Below are 15,938 nucleotides of genomic sequence, written 5' to 3' on the forward strand. Positions count from 1 at the left end.
CCAGTGGTTCGTTGGTTTGTACTGCAGCTAACCCTTTACTTCCTATTTGCAGACGCTGTATTGTCACACAGATGCAGCTACTACGTAGAACATCACATCGGGCCAGCTTTCACCAAAACCAGAAACGCTTATATAGCAAAATACTGTGCTGTCTATTCAGCTGCAGCGTACTGTACGCGCGATCAGTTAATTATGTCTGGCATGCAGAGCGCTGCCTACTGTATGTGGACGATGCGCTGCAACTAGCTGGTAGTAAGTAATACGCGTAGAGAGCCACACTGCCTCTGCTGACAGAGCAGAACTCCTAGGACTATAATATGGGTAGTGTATGGCCACACACATCTTTGTTTGTATACATACCACACACACCACGTTATTAGGAGAGTGCACATACTCGTTAGCAAATGCCACCACACTTGCAGATAAGCTTTTCCTGATAATCCAACTGGTTTTTGATAATTTTTTCATTTAAACCTCACTTTACACATTTTCCACTGACCCGTGGAAAATGTGCAACTTTATTAAAGATATTGTTTTCTAATGTATGAACTCGTTCTGACTATGTGCCCTTACTCATGCCATAGTAGAATGCCCATTCATCTTTTTATATCGTTTTACAGGATTTAGGTGTGATCTGGTTTCAAACACATCTGGTACTACAGATATAAATGTAATAAAATCTATCACTCCGTCACTTACTGCAAAACGCACTGCATTATTTATTGCACATATATATATATGAGACTAAATATAAATGACCTATTAAATCATAACTGTGATTTTGCACTTGTTCTTTAATAATGGCATTTTATATTGAAGCATTGAAAACAAGCAACTTGGCTGTATATATATATATATACATTGTTCGATAAACATCGCCATCATAAAAGAAAATGCAAAATCATGATTACATGTATGAACTAGATAGCCTTGGTATATTTAGTATTGGTGAAATACGAACATTGTTAACGTGACACCGCGATAAGTATTCATTAAAAAGCTCACACGAGACAAGCTTTTATGCATATGACAACAAAAATTGTTTAAGATGATGAATATCACGAGTTTGCACCATTACCAGTGCATTCACTATATTTACTTTGAGCAGACCACCTTGCTCTCGAAGTACTATAGGTGGGTTAACTGCAACTTTATCACCAGATAAAACTGTATTTTCATACAGTAGTACAAAACTATGGTCAAAATGGCAGAGCACAGAAACCTATGTGTACAACCATTTTGTATATTACACATAGGTTATTTATATTGTCCCCCCCCCAACAAAAATGTAAAAATGACAAAACATTTATTCTGATGTGCACTGTACCAGATAAAAAAAACTTGTCAGTGCATGTTAATGTGCATTTTTTGAATCACACAACCACCACTGCAATACATAGACCTACAGAGTAAACAAGCTCTTGAAATGTCTACCACATGACACCACTATGTTTCACATGCTATGTCATAATACAGTTGGGAGTGTCTATATTCAGGCCGGTACGGGAGATTACGGTACGCATATATTTGCTAATATATTGACTAATCGTGCGTCAATAAACTCAATATTCACAGAGAGTATAGCTAAGACATGTGTCTATAGGTATCTAGAATTTTAGAAATTTAATCATCTGTAATTCACTTCCGCGCGCATATATTTGCTATATTGACTAATCGTGCATCAATAAACTCAATATTCACAGAGAGTATATGAATTCAAGCCGGTACGGGAGATCATTTGCATAATATATTCTAGATACCTATAGACACATGTCTTAGCTATACTCTCTGTGAATATTGAGTTTATTGACGCACGATTAGTCAATATATTAGCAAATATATGAGTACCGTAATCTCCCGTACCGGCCTGAATATAGACACTCCCAATACAGTTATGCTTATTATGTCGGTGGGATACTCTTGTAGTGACTGAACACACTTGCTTTGCATGTGATGGCTAAGACAACAGTAATTTACCCGTTGTCTATGAGGTTGACATGTTGATATACACGAATTACAAAGTAGCAACAACTAAAAATTATATATGTCAGATATTTAGATAAACCTACTATAGCTGAGAGGGTATATGTCTCCAGGGTACTTCCGGAACGTACCCTGGATACGGTCTGGTATACCGAAACGTACCCTGCTACTATATAATATGCCGGACCGTACCTCGCCTACTCCACTAACGAGTCTAGGGAGTCGCCTACTCCCTAACCCTAACCATATCAGATAGTTACCAGGGTACGTTCCGGCAGTACCCCGGGGGCATAGACCCTATGAGCCCTATTATAATCACATACAGTTTAAAGTTTAAACAATATATATGTCACTATGTGGTAAACGTATCTCTAGCAAAAATTGTTTAATTTTGTTGAAACTATATATTCGCTCAATACAGAATACCAGTACTCAACATTGCCAATTTTGGCCCATGTTTTTGCGTGATTTCGTTCAGCTCACATTTCACTCTACACAAATCAGATAAAACATTCATGACACATTCAACTCTTGAGTGCTGACACTGCTGTTGAGTGTTGTTATAAAATCAAAGGAGTCGAAAATCAAAAGCACATCAAACGTTACGCAATAATATTCGCATTAGAAGTCCCATCAATGCAATATTATAACACCACCAGTTTACTGATTATATATTCATTTCACCATAAAATTTTAACATGTAAAACAGTTACTACTACTAGTACTAGCTATAAACACACTAACGAAGACTGACAATGTATCTCGCACGGACCAAAAAATGGCGTCTCAATGCCAATGGCTCCTCCCCGGCACCTTGATCAACTAGTGATAATATTAAGCAATAACCCGCAATACTTTTGGTTCTTACCTAGTTAGTTCGGCCATCCTGAGGTGTGTAGATTCCTATGCCTCCTACAGACAATAAACGAGCACCTGATTGCCAAAGGTGCATTTACAAACAACAGTTTCTTGTATCACCGTCACAATGAACGGGAAAAGACAGCTGGAAACGTCGTGAGAACAAAATGTCCATTAACAGCCAGTTTCCAACGAAATATCAACGGTACCTTTTCCACTTTACGTGGAAATGTTCTGATTGTTCTACATGGCGTTGATCTGAATTTTTTAAGTTGGTAAAACGACACAATATTCACAAAATCTAACAGAATCCTTCTCACTTAGCTGCTCGTGTTTACAAGTGCACGTCTATATAAAATAGATCTCAATATCGCTCCGCCAAGTTTTCCACAACTTCCAATAGTCTTACCCTAGCACACGCTGACAAAATTAAATACTAATAACCAAATATGTAAACGTTTTGTGGCCAAAGTCATTAATATAATCCTATATCTAGCGTTAATATTCAATTAGCATAAATAAGGCAACGGAAAATAGTTACGCGGCTATACTGCGTTAGTCGTTCTTCCGGTACGTCACCGGAAGACGAGCGTGCGGCGAAATATCACAAGATAATGAAGCTGAACACAACTCGAATCGCGCAAAAAGAAGTCTAAATACCTTCTAGTTACTCTTCTTTTTAACTTAACGTTCCGTTACGATATATTCAGGAGATATTAGATATACATGAACACAAAGGTGCGTGTGTGAACGGCCGTGCATGCTTGCTTGTATAATAAAGAATAATGTTTTCAGGACGTAAAATTTAGAACTGAGTTTTTTAATTCAGGAATTTTATTTTTGCTATTACAATTTCAATATTGCAATTTTTGTAAAATTGGTAACTTATGTCTGTTAGGTTTCAAGTTTTCGATCTGTTGTTAAAATTGACATTTTTTGTTTGAAGTTTGGACGTTTTTATTTGATGTGTCTATTAAAAAATGTTTATGAGTTTTGATTGAATGAATTTACTGATTTCGCTTGATGCTGTGCGTCACTAAATAAGCGTTGGCATTATTCATGAAAAATAAAATCGCCTTTAAATTAGCAGTCATACATTGTACGCACTCTACGAACTATAAAATCCAACATGTGATTTGTTACTTTTATTATTTAATAACAATCATAAATTAGTAATAAGAAATGATCAAATATAAATGTAATTATTATCAGTTATTATATTTTGACCAAAATAAAATTTAAAGAATTTAAATAGCAAACAACCTCAACTTGTCATGTTTCGATCAAGTAAAGCAATTAGCACATCTATATACAGTTATGTTACTATACGTCTTCCATGTTAATTTTAACTACAGTTATACATGATGGTTCGTACAGGAGAACTGAAATTTTTTCCAATAACTTTTCAAGGACATTTTATCGGAAATTCAAGGTCATTTTATCAGACATATCGGAATTCATACACAGAACAAAACATACCTGGATTAATTTAATAACCCCATTCTTAATCACTGCATATCACCTCTAAAACTTACCTGGATCACATTAATAAACCCTTCTAAACACTGTCACTTCTACAACATACCTTGATTTACTGACTGATTTTACTGACTTACTGTAATTTATGATCATTATTTAACTGTCTATCGTGTCTATAGCTTTTTAAGCTCATTTAACGCAATTTTTATTGAGGTTTGCACATTATTGATGGTACAAAATTTCTTTTTATTACAGGCAAGGATTCTTTCTAAAAATTCAAGGACATTTTCATGAAATTCAAGCACTTTTCAAGCACAAAATCAACATTTACTAAATTCAAGTACTTTTCAAGGACTCCCCTCAAATTCAAGGACCTTTCAAAGACTGTGCGAACCATGTTATAACTAGGATTGTATTAACGAATAAAGTAATCTGTATTATTTAAATATGTTTTATTGTTGTTGGGTATGTGCAACTATTTATTATTTGTAATTCCATGTTTTTGAATCAGTCACATTATACACATCGTCGTTATTGACTGTCACTATCGTAGTAACCATCATCATTATCGTCATCATCGTCATCGTCGTCATCGTCATCAACATCATCACACCAACCACTATTTGGTACAGATATTGTTTACTTAGAAGCATTGAAACAAGTAGAACAAACAAGTAGCTATTTTTTACATATTTATTAAAAATAATGTACGTTAAAACATCTACCTGGTAATAAATCTACAATAGGAAACTCCAGGGTGCAATCACGATGTTATATGAACTGCTGATGGGTTGAAACAAAATAACCACACTCGATAACGACAAACTATCTTAATTTTCATATCGACATAAAGCCCGGACGAGCACACATAATTGAAAGCGGTGAATAATAAGGTTTTCCTAGTGGTTGCTGCTTCACATCGCGACAAAAGGCTGCATTGGATTTAGTACGAAAGAGCAAGTGATACACGTCAGTGACGTGTTTTACGTCAATACTATCAGGAGCGTATAATGACAAATACGTCATACGTCATACGTCATACCTGATACTATGTAACCCTAGACTCCGTCACCATAACACTGATGTCTATCGGATAGGTGTGGAGTATGGTAACAGTATAACTCACAATGCTTCATAATGGTACAATAGGAACACGGTGTATATTTCATTTCCAAACAAAATTAATATTTCGCACCAGAAAAAAATACACAAATGAAGGAACAACTACTCAGTCGAGTTTATAGTATCGTTTGACACACAGACAGATACCAGTACGTTACATTCTGCACCGATGCATCATTACAAATATTACAGTTGAAATTCACGAGTTTATTGAAGTAATAGAGGTTATCCATAAGAATATATATATATATATATATAGTTTCTTCGAATGTAATAACACATTCCCTTATCCGCGCCTGTTCTGTTGATCGTTATTGCAGTTCTATTATTACTACTATTATTATACTCTTACGCTACATATTATCAGGAGTCTATCAATAGACTAGATAGATTCCTGATATTATATATATATATATATATATATTTTTATATATATATATATATATATATATATATATTTATGTGTGTGTGAGTAGCGTTACTATAATAATAGTAGTAATAATAGAACTGCAATAACGATCAACAGAACAGGCGCGGATAAGGGAATGCGTTATTACAATCGAAGAAACGGAATTTCGAGTTTCATTGCGTAGCATATGATATCAAATAAATCTCCTAACAATGACGCCACACATTTTGCGACGATGACGATTCGATTTTTTGACAGGGAATTCGAGCAGGGAGCGTTTGATCACTAAAATTACGCCAAAGCAAACTATAGAGCCACTATACTGATTGCATTTTAATCACATTCAGTCGTAAAAGTCCTCCTATGCCAGAGTTAATGCCGATATTTAGGCCGACTTATCGTTAACCGAGGTCTCAGTAAATTCTTTTTGCTCGAGGAAAGATTCACGGCGATTGAAACATTCAGATGTAAGCATGAAACTTTTACTATACGCAAACAGATGTGTTGACAATCGCCAAAACTTGCCATGCCTTCGATCCACGATCACACGTGAGAGAATTATGACCAAACGAGTGATCTAATATCGAGTCGAGATAGAAGCGGCATCATCATCGTCATCGTCGCCATCATTATCATCATCATCGTCGTCGTCCGCAGCCACCGCCGCCACCTCGCTTCGTTATTGTTGTCACTCAACACCACGCTGCCATCAACTCAATCACATAGCCTCAACACACACGCACGTACGCACGCACACGCAGCACGCACACCCCACCCTCCACACACACACACACGCACGCACGTACGCACACACGCACGCACGCACGCACGCACACACACAGAAGGACATCCGGCATGTTTAGCGATAGCCGGCAGATAATGGTAGCTTTGTGTTCAACAGCAACAGCGAATGACCCGCACGCTCGTGCCGAGAGCGCGAATGCGCGCACTAACATAATACATACACCAGTGAGAGTTACTCCACTTCACCAAGCTATGCCACGGGTAGTAAGTCCAATGCGATGCCGAGTCTGTGTGTAAGACAGCCCCTTGTTTAATGGAGACATCTATTCCACAACAGGACACTACTGTTACAATCTCAAATACCCACGTGACAACCACAAACGATTACAAAACATAATCCGATTGAATTTCTAGAACGAGTTGCCCTTCTGTTTGATGATAATCATCGACTGTAACACATAATCAGCTACAATATACGTTTCCAATATCTGTACAGCCATTTCACTTGCGATAATCCGATCTTGCTGTTCATTGGGTTGTCAATATTGTGGAGAAAATACCGATAGCTAATGACGATATTACGAATTATATTTCTTAGCGACGGATGGGATGTCCGGGTTTCATGAAAGCAACCTACGAATGTTTGTCAGTTGCCCATCATCAGCGTGTTCGTGGTCCACATTCATGAGAGAAAAACTGCTAAAACTAAGAGCAATTGTCGCACTGATACGTCTATACGATAAACATTTTCACTTACAGAATAATAGCATGAACGGGAGTGCTAATCACTATAATATCCTACCACCACTATACACTGTATCCGTTAAGTCTCATTGTATCTCCCCTTTGATAAAAGAGAAGGATGTCACATACACACAAGCAAGCAGACAAGCAGACGCGCACGCCGCACGCACGCACTTGCACACTCTATCCTACGCACGTACACGCGCGCAGACTCACACACGCACGCGCGCATACGCAAACACACACGCTCACACGTAAACACACACGAACGCACTCACGTACACACCTATGCACGCGCGCACGCATACATACATACATACTGGTTTAAAACATGTAGGTAGGTTAACAGCGAACACGATCGTACTAACCCTCATATTTTTCACCGCAAATATCGATAATATATTGCAGCAAGAATGCAAGGACACTCGACATAGATGGTGGTAAACTATTAGTCTAAAAATATATGCGGCCTCTAGAAATTCGGATTCGTACAGATAGCGTGACCCAACAGTACGTGGAATTACGGCTTTCTAGGATAAACGGAGACTGACCTTCCGTCGATTTCGGTACATCAACATAACAAATATTAAATCTAGTGCCGAATGCCTACAACAACAAAATAAACACATCATTTGGAATCAAATTCATTCCTCTGAAACCTGATCAGTACCAAGTTCCGGCAATAAGCGATCTCATTACAGACTGTCGAGTAGAAACCGTAGCGCTGCTGTTCCTCATAGGAGGGTCTGTATGAAGTCTGGCACTACACAAGTTAAGTACTCTGCCATCAGTTCAAATGGCACTAAACGGGCACCTACGATACACAGACAGACAGACACAGAGAGAAAGAAAGAGAGAGAGAGAAGAGAGAGAGAGAAGAGAGAGAGAGAGAGAGAGAGAGAGAGAGAGAGAGAGAGAGAGAGAGAGAGAGAGAGAGAGAGAGAGAGAGAGAGAGAGAGAGAAGAGAGAGAGAGAGAGAGAGAGAGAGAGAGCGCGACGGAGAAAGGGAGAAAGACAGGGAGGGAGAGAGAGAGGAGGAGGAATTGGGAGAAAGAGACAGGAGGAGGAATTGGGAGAAAGAGACAGGAGGAAGAGAGAGAGGAAGAGATGTGAGAGGGGAGAGAAAGAAAGAGAGGATGAGAGAGCGTTTGTGCTTCACAGAAACACGGTAGTGACCCTGCACAGCAACCTGTTGGAGATCGTTCTGTAGTACATAAACCAGAGGTGACTTGGCATACGACGGGTTATTATTTACTGGGCTCCGCGATACCGCGGTGGAAAAGTCATGTGGAGAGAATTGTTGCAAGTTCAGCACTCACACTACAAATATCTTCATCACCAACACATGCTTACTGAAACAGAGCTAACACCCAATCCTTACAGTGCTGGCCCTAACACACAATCCTTACAGTGCCTGCCCTAACACTCAATCCTTACAGTACCTGCCCTAACACACAATCCTTACAGTGCTGGCCCTAACACACAATCCTTACAGTGCTGGCCCTAACACACAATCCTTACAGTGCCTGCCCTAACACACAATCCTTACAGTGCTGGCCCTAACACACAATCCTTACAGTGCCTGCCGTAACACACAATCCTTACAGTGCCTGCCGTAACACACAATCCTTATAGTGCCTGCCCTAACACACAATCCTTACAGTACCTGCCCTAACACACAATCCTTACAGTGTCTGCCGTAACACACAATCCTTACAGTGCCTGCCGTAACACACAATCCTTACAGTGTCTGCCGTAACACACAATCCTTACAGTGTCTGCCGTAACACACAATCATTACAGTGCTGGCCCTAACACACAATCCTTACAGTGCTGATCCTAACACACAATTCTTTTAAGATCTCGACCTAACACACCGCCCTTGGTTACAGTGCCAGATGCAACACGCAATCATTACAGTGTTAGCACGCAATCATTACAGTGCCGTGGCTAATGCACCATCCTTACGCTCCAGATCCGGAATAGGTTTAGATCCGCAAAGAGACGTGACTTTGCAGATGCGGTGGCTGCATCGCATCAGCACCTTTCTCTGCGCACCACACACTGCAAGCAGATGGAGGACGCGTGTTCTTTCTCAGCTCATGGACACCACGGCCCGGGCAGGCTCGGCATACTGTTGGGTTATGCTCTCTTCTGCACACGCTTTATTTACATTTGATGTTGATGATCTTATAGCTCTAATAAAGACAACACTGTCACTGCAAGCGTTTTCGTTTTCCACCGACGACGGGATAGATAGGTGCATGCGTACAAACACTATGGACGACAGATAGAAGGGGACGTGTATTAGTTATGTACATTATGATTCTCATTTCTTCGGTGCTGGCTCACTCAACCTGACAGCGAGTGCGGTCATTTTAATGATTCATGATATCATTAGGAGTGAATAATAATAGAAGAGTATGACTTGGACGAAACACAAGAAATTCAAAATTTCCATGCCTTAATTGACCTATGATTTATTACGCGAAACGCAATAAACCTGACATCAGGACTAGCGTTGTACATCCAACTTGCCCTCACACTTTACTTTGTATCGATACCTCTTCATAATAGCTTCGAACGTCAGACATGGTTTTAGTCATTGACATGGTAAATTGGCGATCATTTCCGTGCAATTGCGGGAACAAGAGGCAGCTCGCTCTGCGACACCTGTTGGCAGGGTTCGGCAGGGATTTGCAACTAACTATTTCACCTAATAAATCATAGATAAGTTAGGGCATGGAAATGTTGAATTTCTTGTGTTTCGAGCGAGTCACACTCCTCGATTATTATTCACTCCTGATATCATTAACCGCAAATACGCTAAACGTTTCCCTACTACGATGCAATGCTCGACTCGAAAACGAAGCCGATTCTACGTATCCACTCATTATGGAGGGGGGGGGTCAAGAGTGGGAGGGGTAAACGATCCTACAGACCGATTACGCGTGAGCGACAGTCTAAGACGATCCCCTATACGTATAAATTAGTGGATGTTGAAATTATTCTCGGGACTTGCGGCACCGTCACACGGATTCCGCGCTTTACTGGGTGGCGACGACAAACTATTTGTCAATCAGCACCTTCTCGAGACGACTCGCTACTTTTAATTCAATGTAAAGGAATAAATGGCATTGGTATCGTGCGGCTCTCCTGCTCTCGGGGTCCGTGCCAGCCAGAGCCGATCACAAGAACGTTGCCTTGTAGACGGCCGCCATGTCCTGATCTCCGTATCCGAGGCTCCGCGCTCTCTTGAACAGCTGCGAAAATACATGCCACAGAAGATGCGAATGAACAATGCGTTTAGGCAAGTCACGATAATCGTATATACACACGCGAGCTGCCCCACCCATCCTCCTTTACAATAATCATCTAGTTCCTTACCGTGAAACACTGCCGGTGAGGGAAGGGGGGGGGCGCACGTTGAAAATGTACACGCGGCATTTTACATTACAAGTTTTCGAAATTCTCACGGAATTACGACGGCGGTTTTTTCTCTCATTTAAACCGCATTGCTGCCGACGCTTTGCACTTGTTCTAGCAACAAGACTGATCTTTCAAAATACGATGTTTAATAGTGTGATTTTTTAAGGTTACTATGCCTTCAAGCCAGGTGCTACCTTCGTGTAACACATTTCAAGGTCTCACTGTATGTGATGATTATGATGTTCATGCACTACAATGTGCATACACACGCTACAACCCAAGTGAACCCCCACTGAGACACCCATGAACAACACTGCAGCACACAAACCTAATCACGTCCACAGATATCTACGTACAGATATCTACGTACAGATATATACGTAGCTGTATATAATAACATTATATACGTACATGTTATATAATCTTATAATGTTATTATACACAGCTCAGTAATATAAACTATATGCCACTACATTTATCTATATATATATACTGTATAATGGGATATCTATGGCAGCGCCCCCACACGGTGCGCAGCAACACGTGCATGGTCAAAGAGAGAGAGAGAGAGAGAGAGACAGACAGACAGAGAGACAGAGATAAAGACAGAGAGTGAGTGAAAGAGAGAGAGAGAGAGCGCGCGCGAGAGAGAGAGAGTGATAAAGTGACAGAGGCAGGTCGAGTGTAGACGCGTACCTCGTTCGACGACGCGGTGACAGGGAGAGGCTGATCGACCTGGTCTCCCATGGCGATGGCCAGACGCAGGTCCTTCTGCTGATGCTTCAGCGGGAAGTGTGGCTGGAATGCGTCTTCCTGGTCAGCTCCCTCGACGATCGCTGCGGGACAAGCGAGGCAAAAACATTAAGCCATACGCAGAGTAATTACCGACGTAATACTCCAGCTCTTTGCAAATCGCCTGTCCTCGTAATTTCGTGCCGAATCGTCGAAGATGGGAATGGGGGGGGGGGGAATGAATAAACCTGCAGGTAGCTGATTACACAAAAGATTTCTTAGATAACAGGCTGCGTCTTAGATACAGATTTATTAGACACAGCTGCGTCTGTTAACACATTGACGTGACCTACACCACACAGTATATGCGTTCATATATGTTATATTTATGTTTATATTATACTATAACAGTGTGTTATTCATGTACGGCCCGCTGTAACCCTGTAGAAATCTGTTGATGGTGTCGTTACGTAGAGGATAGGGCTGCTGCACCGACAGCTATCAGCCTCGTAACGAGTGTGCTGCAAGCAGCTAACGTGATCACGTAGGTAGACACCGATGACGTCTGTTTACGTCGACAGCGGCAGTTTTACACGACTCAATAAGTACTTTCGCGCGAACTAAACCGTTTGGTCGTTGTTATGTGGCAGTGGAGTGAATCTATGCCAGCGGGATTAGATCCCTGGATAGATACATCGCTGCCTCCGGCTAGCAAATGACAAAACGCCAGTACTTTCCGAGTTGTTTATTGAGATACACAACAGATGGCATATGACGATGAGACGCCATTATGTTAGTGCTGCTGGTGCTGTTGCTGCTGCTGCTGCTATTGCTGCTGCTGCTAGTGGCGGTGTTGCCGCTGCCGCTGCCGCTACAGAGACAAGAACATACACAACATTCGCAGGCAATACGCAATGTTCAGCAGTGCGCGTTAAACGAGCACGCCTGAGAAGCGGTGACGCCCGCACGGCCGCCGGCAGCAGCAGCAGCAGCAGCAACAGAAGAAGCAGCAACAACCGGGTGGGAGGTGTGTGTGGGTGTGTGGGGGGGGGCGGATTTCCAAAAGCTTCCCAGAATCGCGCGATGCGCAGTCCGTTTCAGTGGCGGTGCATCGGCCCTGTGTGATAAACAGCGCGTGCGGGCCGGGGTTAGCCGTCGGCTGTGATGGAGAGAGAGAGACACAGAAAAACAGACAGAGAGGGAGAGAGAGAAAGAGAAAGAAAGAAAAAGAAAGCACGATAAGGGTGCAAAAGAAAGAGATGGGGTGAAGATAACGAGGTTGACAGCAAGGACATAGAGAGGGGAAGGGGAGCGAGCGAGAGATAGTGTGATAGATAGTGTGAAAGAGAGACAGACAGACAGACAGACAGACAGAAAGAGAGAGAGAGAGAGCGAGAAAGAGAAACCCTGCATAATACAGCTACGTCGGCCTGTCAGAAGAAAAACTGACGCTACACGTAAACTCCGTGTCGAACACCGTTGAACGAGGAGCGGTAGAGCCGCCACTCGTCAGGACGGCCTTGATTCTCCGGTCAAACGCCCGCCACACGCGGTTGGAGTGTGAGTATAAGACTCCCGTTCCCAAAATAACATGCTGCCTTATCACTCCCCGCTACATTCGGGCCTCCGTCCACACATACCACGTTAGATCGCGCAAATGCGTCATTGTACTTCATGCCTTTTTAATTATAGTGAGAGGAATGTCTTTCAAAAGAAAGCATGTATTAGTGTATTTAGGCCTTAAATTAAATTAGTGTGTGACGTATCTAGTACTCGTATTGTATTTGGGTTGTGTCTGATGGAAATAACTGCGCTAACGCGTTAGAGTTTCCAAGCGAGCGTCTCGGTGCGTGGTCTGTTTCGTTGAGTGTCGGCCTACGCCGCCTTTATATCGCGGTTATATACCCTAATGAAAAGCGAATTTCTATGCATAGATGTATATTGGAGTCATTACCATATGTAAACTACATAATATATATATAATATATATATATAAATTATAACCATGTTATCGTAGTCGCGAATACTTATAGCTATATAATCTCTCATCGCCTCATTTGTAATTATGTGACGCAAATCATGAATGATTCAACCTAGACGTATTTGTGGCATCGTGGTGAGGCCCTTATATATTATTTCCCATCAAGAGTCGAATTTAAAAAAAATTCCATTTCAAATCTGAATCGATACTCACTCACCAACATTTTCTAGTTTGAATCCCACACATATCCCCTGGCGCTAATCTACTATAATCCGGGATGTTAACCCTACTCGGAGCCCACTGATTCAAGCAACGCACCCTGCTACGAGCCAGACAACCTAAGAGCCAACACTCGCCGCTTACATACCTTCGCGAGAATGCTTATATACTAACGCTGGCGTGATTTAGATCACAATCTACGTATGAATTACGTATATATATCATAGCGCTTCATCAGGAGTATTTTCACATCTCTTCCCGCCAGGATGCGTGCTTGGTTAATGCAGCGTGGCAGGTGTAAAGCCCCTAGCGCACCACCCTCCAATTTTAATCGATTAAATGCGATCGATCTCTCGAGTTTCTATTGTGCGTGTATGCCTGGTCCCGTTGTAGACACAAATGGTCTTACCATTAGTCTTCTGCCGTGCAAAAATGTGGAACCATTTTTTGTTTTCTTTCTTAGACCCGGTTGCCCAAGAAGCGGTTTCGAGCAGCGCAAACAACGGCCCTGCAGAAGCGTTACGAGAATGAAAGCCTCGTGCCATTTCCGATACATACGAAACACAACAGGTGATGTCGACGGTTTAGGAGAATGGTTCATGTTACAGACTAATTTTAAGAACCCTCGCAGCCCCCTGCCTCTCCTCATTCCTACCGTACACTTACTTCCGTCGTCAACTACGCCGCTGGCCGGGTGTGAAGGCTCTCGCGTCGTTGCAGGCGGAGTCCACTCGTCTGAGCATACGGGACCTCTTCCAGACGCCGATCGACATGAAGCAGAAGAGTGAGATGCGAAGCACGCCGCAGAGCGGCGAAGGAGGCGCCACCTGGCGCTCAGCAGAGCGCTGCCGGACGAGCCGCCCCACGCCCGTCGCCCGACCTCAGCCGCTGCACGACCAACACAAAGGTAGAGACCCACCGACATTACGACCCTCAGGCTTGAGCAAGTGCGAACAGACAGACAACCGCTTGGGCGACTCTTTACAGCTAGGCTCACCCGAAATTTACTTATCTCGTGATTACACTGTGAATGTTCTGCACACATGACATATATTTATCTTGTCCATGGCATCAGAGAACGAGTTGGACATTCCCACGGGGCAGGATTGTGTTCATTGGAGTGAGTACGTATTGTGATGTGAAGAGAGTTAGGATGGAGTAATGTGAGAGTGGTTTAGGCGCGAGACCGAGGGTCCTGTGGCGTGTTCGGGGCCGGTGCCTTGGGTTGCACGAAGGCTGGTGCCTCAACGACAGCGGACTTGGAGCATGCTGGATCGATCGTCACTGGCGCACGACGTCCTGTCGTCGTGGCAAACAAAGCGCCAGACGCACAAATACTCAATCCACTGATACCGCTAAGACCGAGCGATCCGCGGACCAAACACAACCCTTTCTACACCCGGTTACCCGAATTCAAACTTGCTTGTTCAGCAGCCGAAGACCGCCGGCTCACCCGACTTGAGGCAGGTGTTTGTTTGTTTCGGCGTAAAAAAACAAGATCTGCCCGGGCACACAGCCCACGAACACCTCGGAGACGCCGAGTAGCCATAACCAACCGCTTTAGGTGGGGTCCTGTGTGGTCGCCCCTGCTTCAGCGCGGTGTTTGCTCCGGGCGTCGTGGTGCGCGCCTAATCCAGGGCTTAACACACCAGCTGGAGACAGGACACGTGTGGCGCCGCGTCCTGACGCGAGCGGATGCGGCCGCCTCCGGTTTTCCATCGTTCGCTCGTTAGGAGTCCGGGTCGGCCCGGTCGAAACCAAACCGACCGAGTGCCCCCACAGTCGGGTTACCAGTGGCCGCCGCATGCGCACTGCGTTGTCGCTCCGACGTCACCATCGTTCGCCGTTAGGCGGCAACGGACCCTCGAGCGTGCCTGGAGTGCTGTGGCCGAACGGGAAAGTATAAACCGTACCTTGCCACAGGTACAATCCGTAAACAGCCGAAGTGTGATGGCGCGGGATAGAAGCCCAACGCTAGCCTTAGTGGTGGTGATACGGTCGGTGTGGTGGCGTCCTCGACGTGTGGGCCGGGTCATTTATCTGGCAGAGGTCCGGGCGCAGTTTGTTGTTACGACTACCGGCAAGCAACAATCCCGTGATCTTCCGGCGTGCCACCGCGGGTTTGTCTATATTCGCTGCCGGTCCACGTGGATAATTCATTTTGTCACTTGTGGTTTGTGTTATATAATCCAGATCTAATCCGCGGTGGAGCAAGGAGGGGTGGTCGGAGAGGAGGCG

The 15,938-nt window shown here is 43.2% G+C and overlaps 1 protein-coding gene and 1 long non-coding RNA gene across 2 annotated transcripts in view; both read right to left on the reverse strand.

Moving 5' to 3' along the window:
- Positions 1-4,995: 4,995 nt before the first annotated feature.
- LOC106821639 lies at positions 4,996-5,806 on the reverse strand. Its single transcript, XR_001395758.1, has 2 exons — positions 5,370-5,806; positions 4,996-5,314 (listed from the first exon to the last, which is right to left on the reverse strand). It is a non-coding gene; the product is annotated as an uncharacterized LOC106821639 (long non-coding RNA).
- Positions 5,807-8,577: 2,771 nt separating this feature from the next.
- The window catches only part of LOC106821624 (putative oxidoreductase GLYR1 homolog), a 151,482-nt gene continuing 144,121 nt past the window's right edge, over positions 8,578-15,938 (reverse strand). Inside the window, exons 13-14 of the mRNA XM_014826516.1 lie at positions 11,465-11,604; positions 8,578-10,602 (exon numbers count right to left, since the gene is read on the reverse strand). Coding sequence (XP_014682002.1) covers positions 10,528-10,602; positions 11,465-11,604 — 215 coding nt within the window. The 3' untranslated portion in view covers positions 8,578-10,527. The remainder of the gene's footprint in view (positions 10,603-11,464; positions 11,605-15,938) is intronic.

The sequence above is a fragment of the Priapulus caudatus genome, unplaced genomic scaffold (genome assembly GCF_000485595.1).
Source record: "Priapulus caudatus unplaced genomic scaffold, Priapulus_caudatus-5.0.1 Scaffold80, whole genome shotgun sequence".
NCBI classification, from domain to species: Eukaryota; Metazoa; Priapulida; class Priapulimorpha; order Priapulimorphida; family Priapulidae; genus Priapulus; species Priapulus caudatus.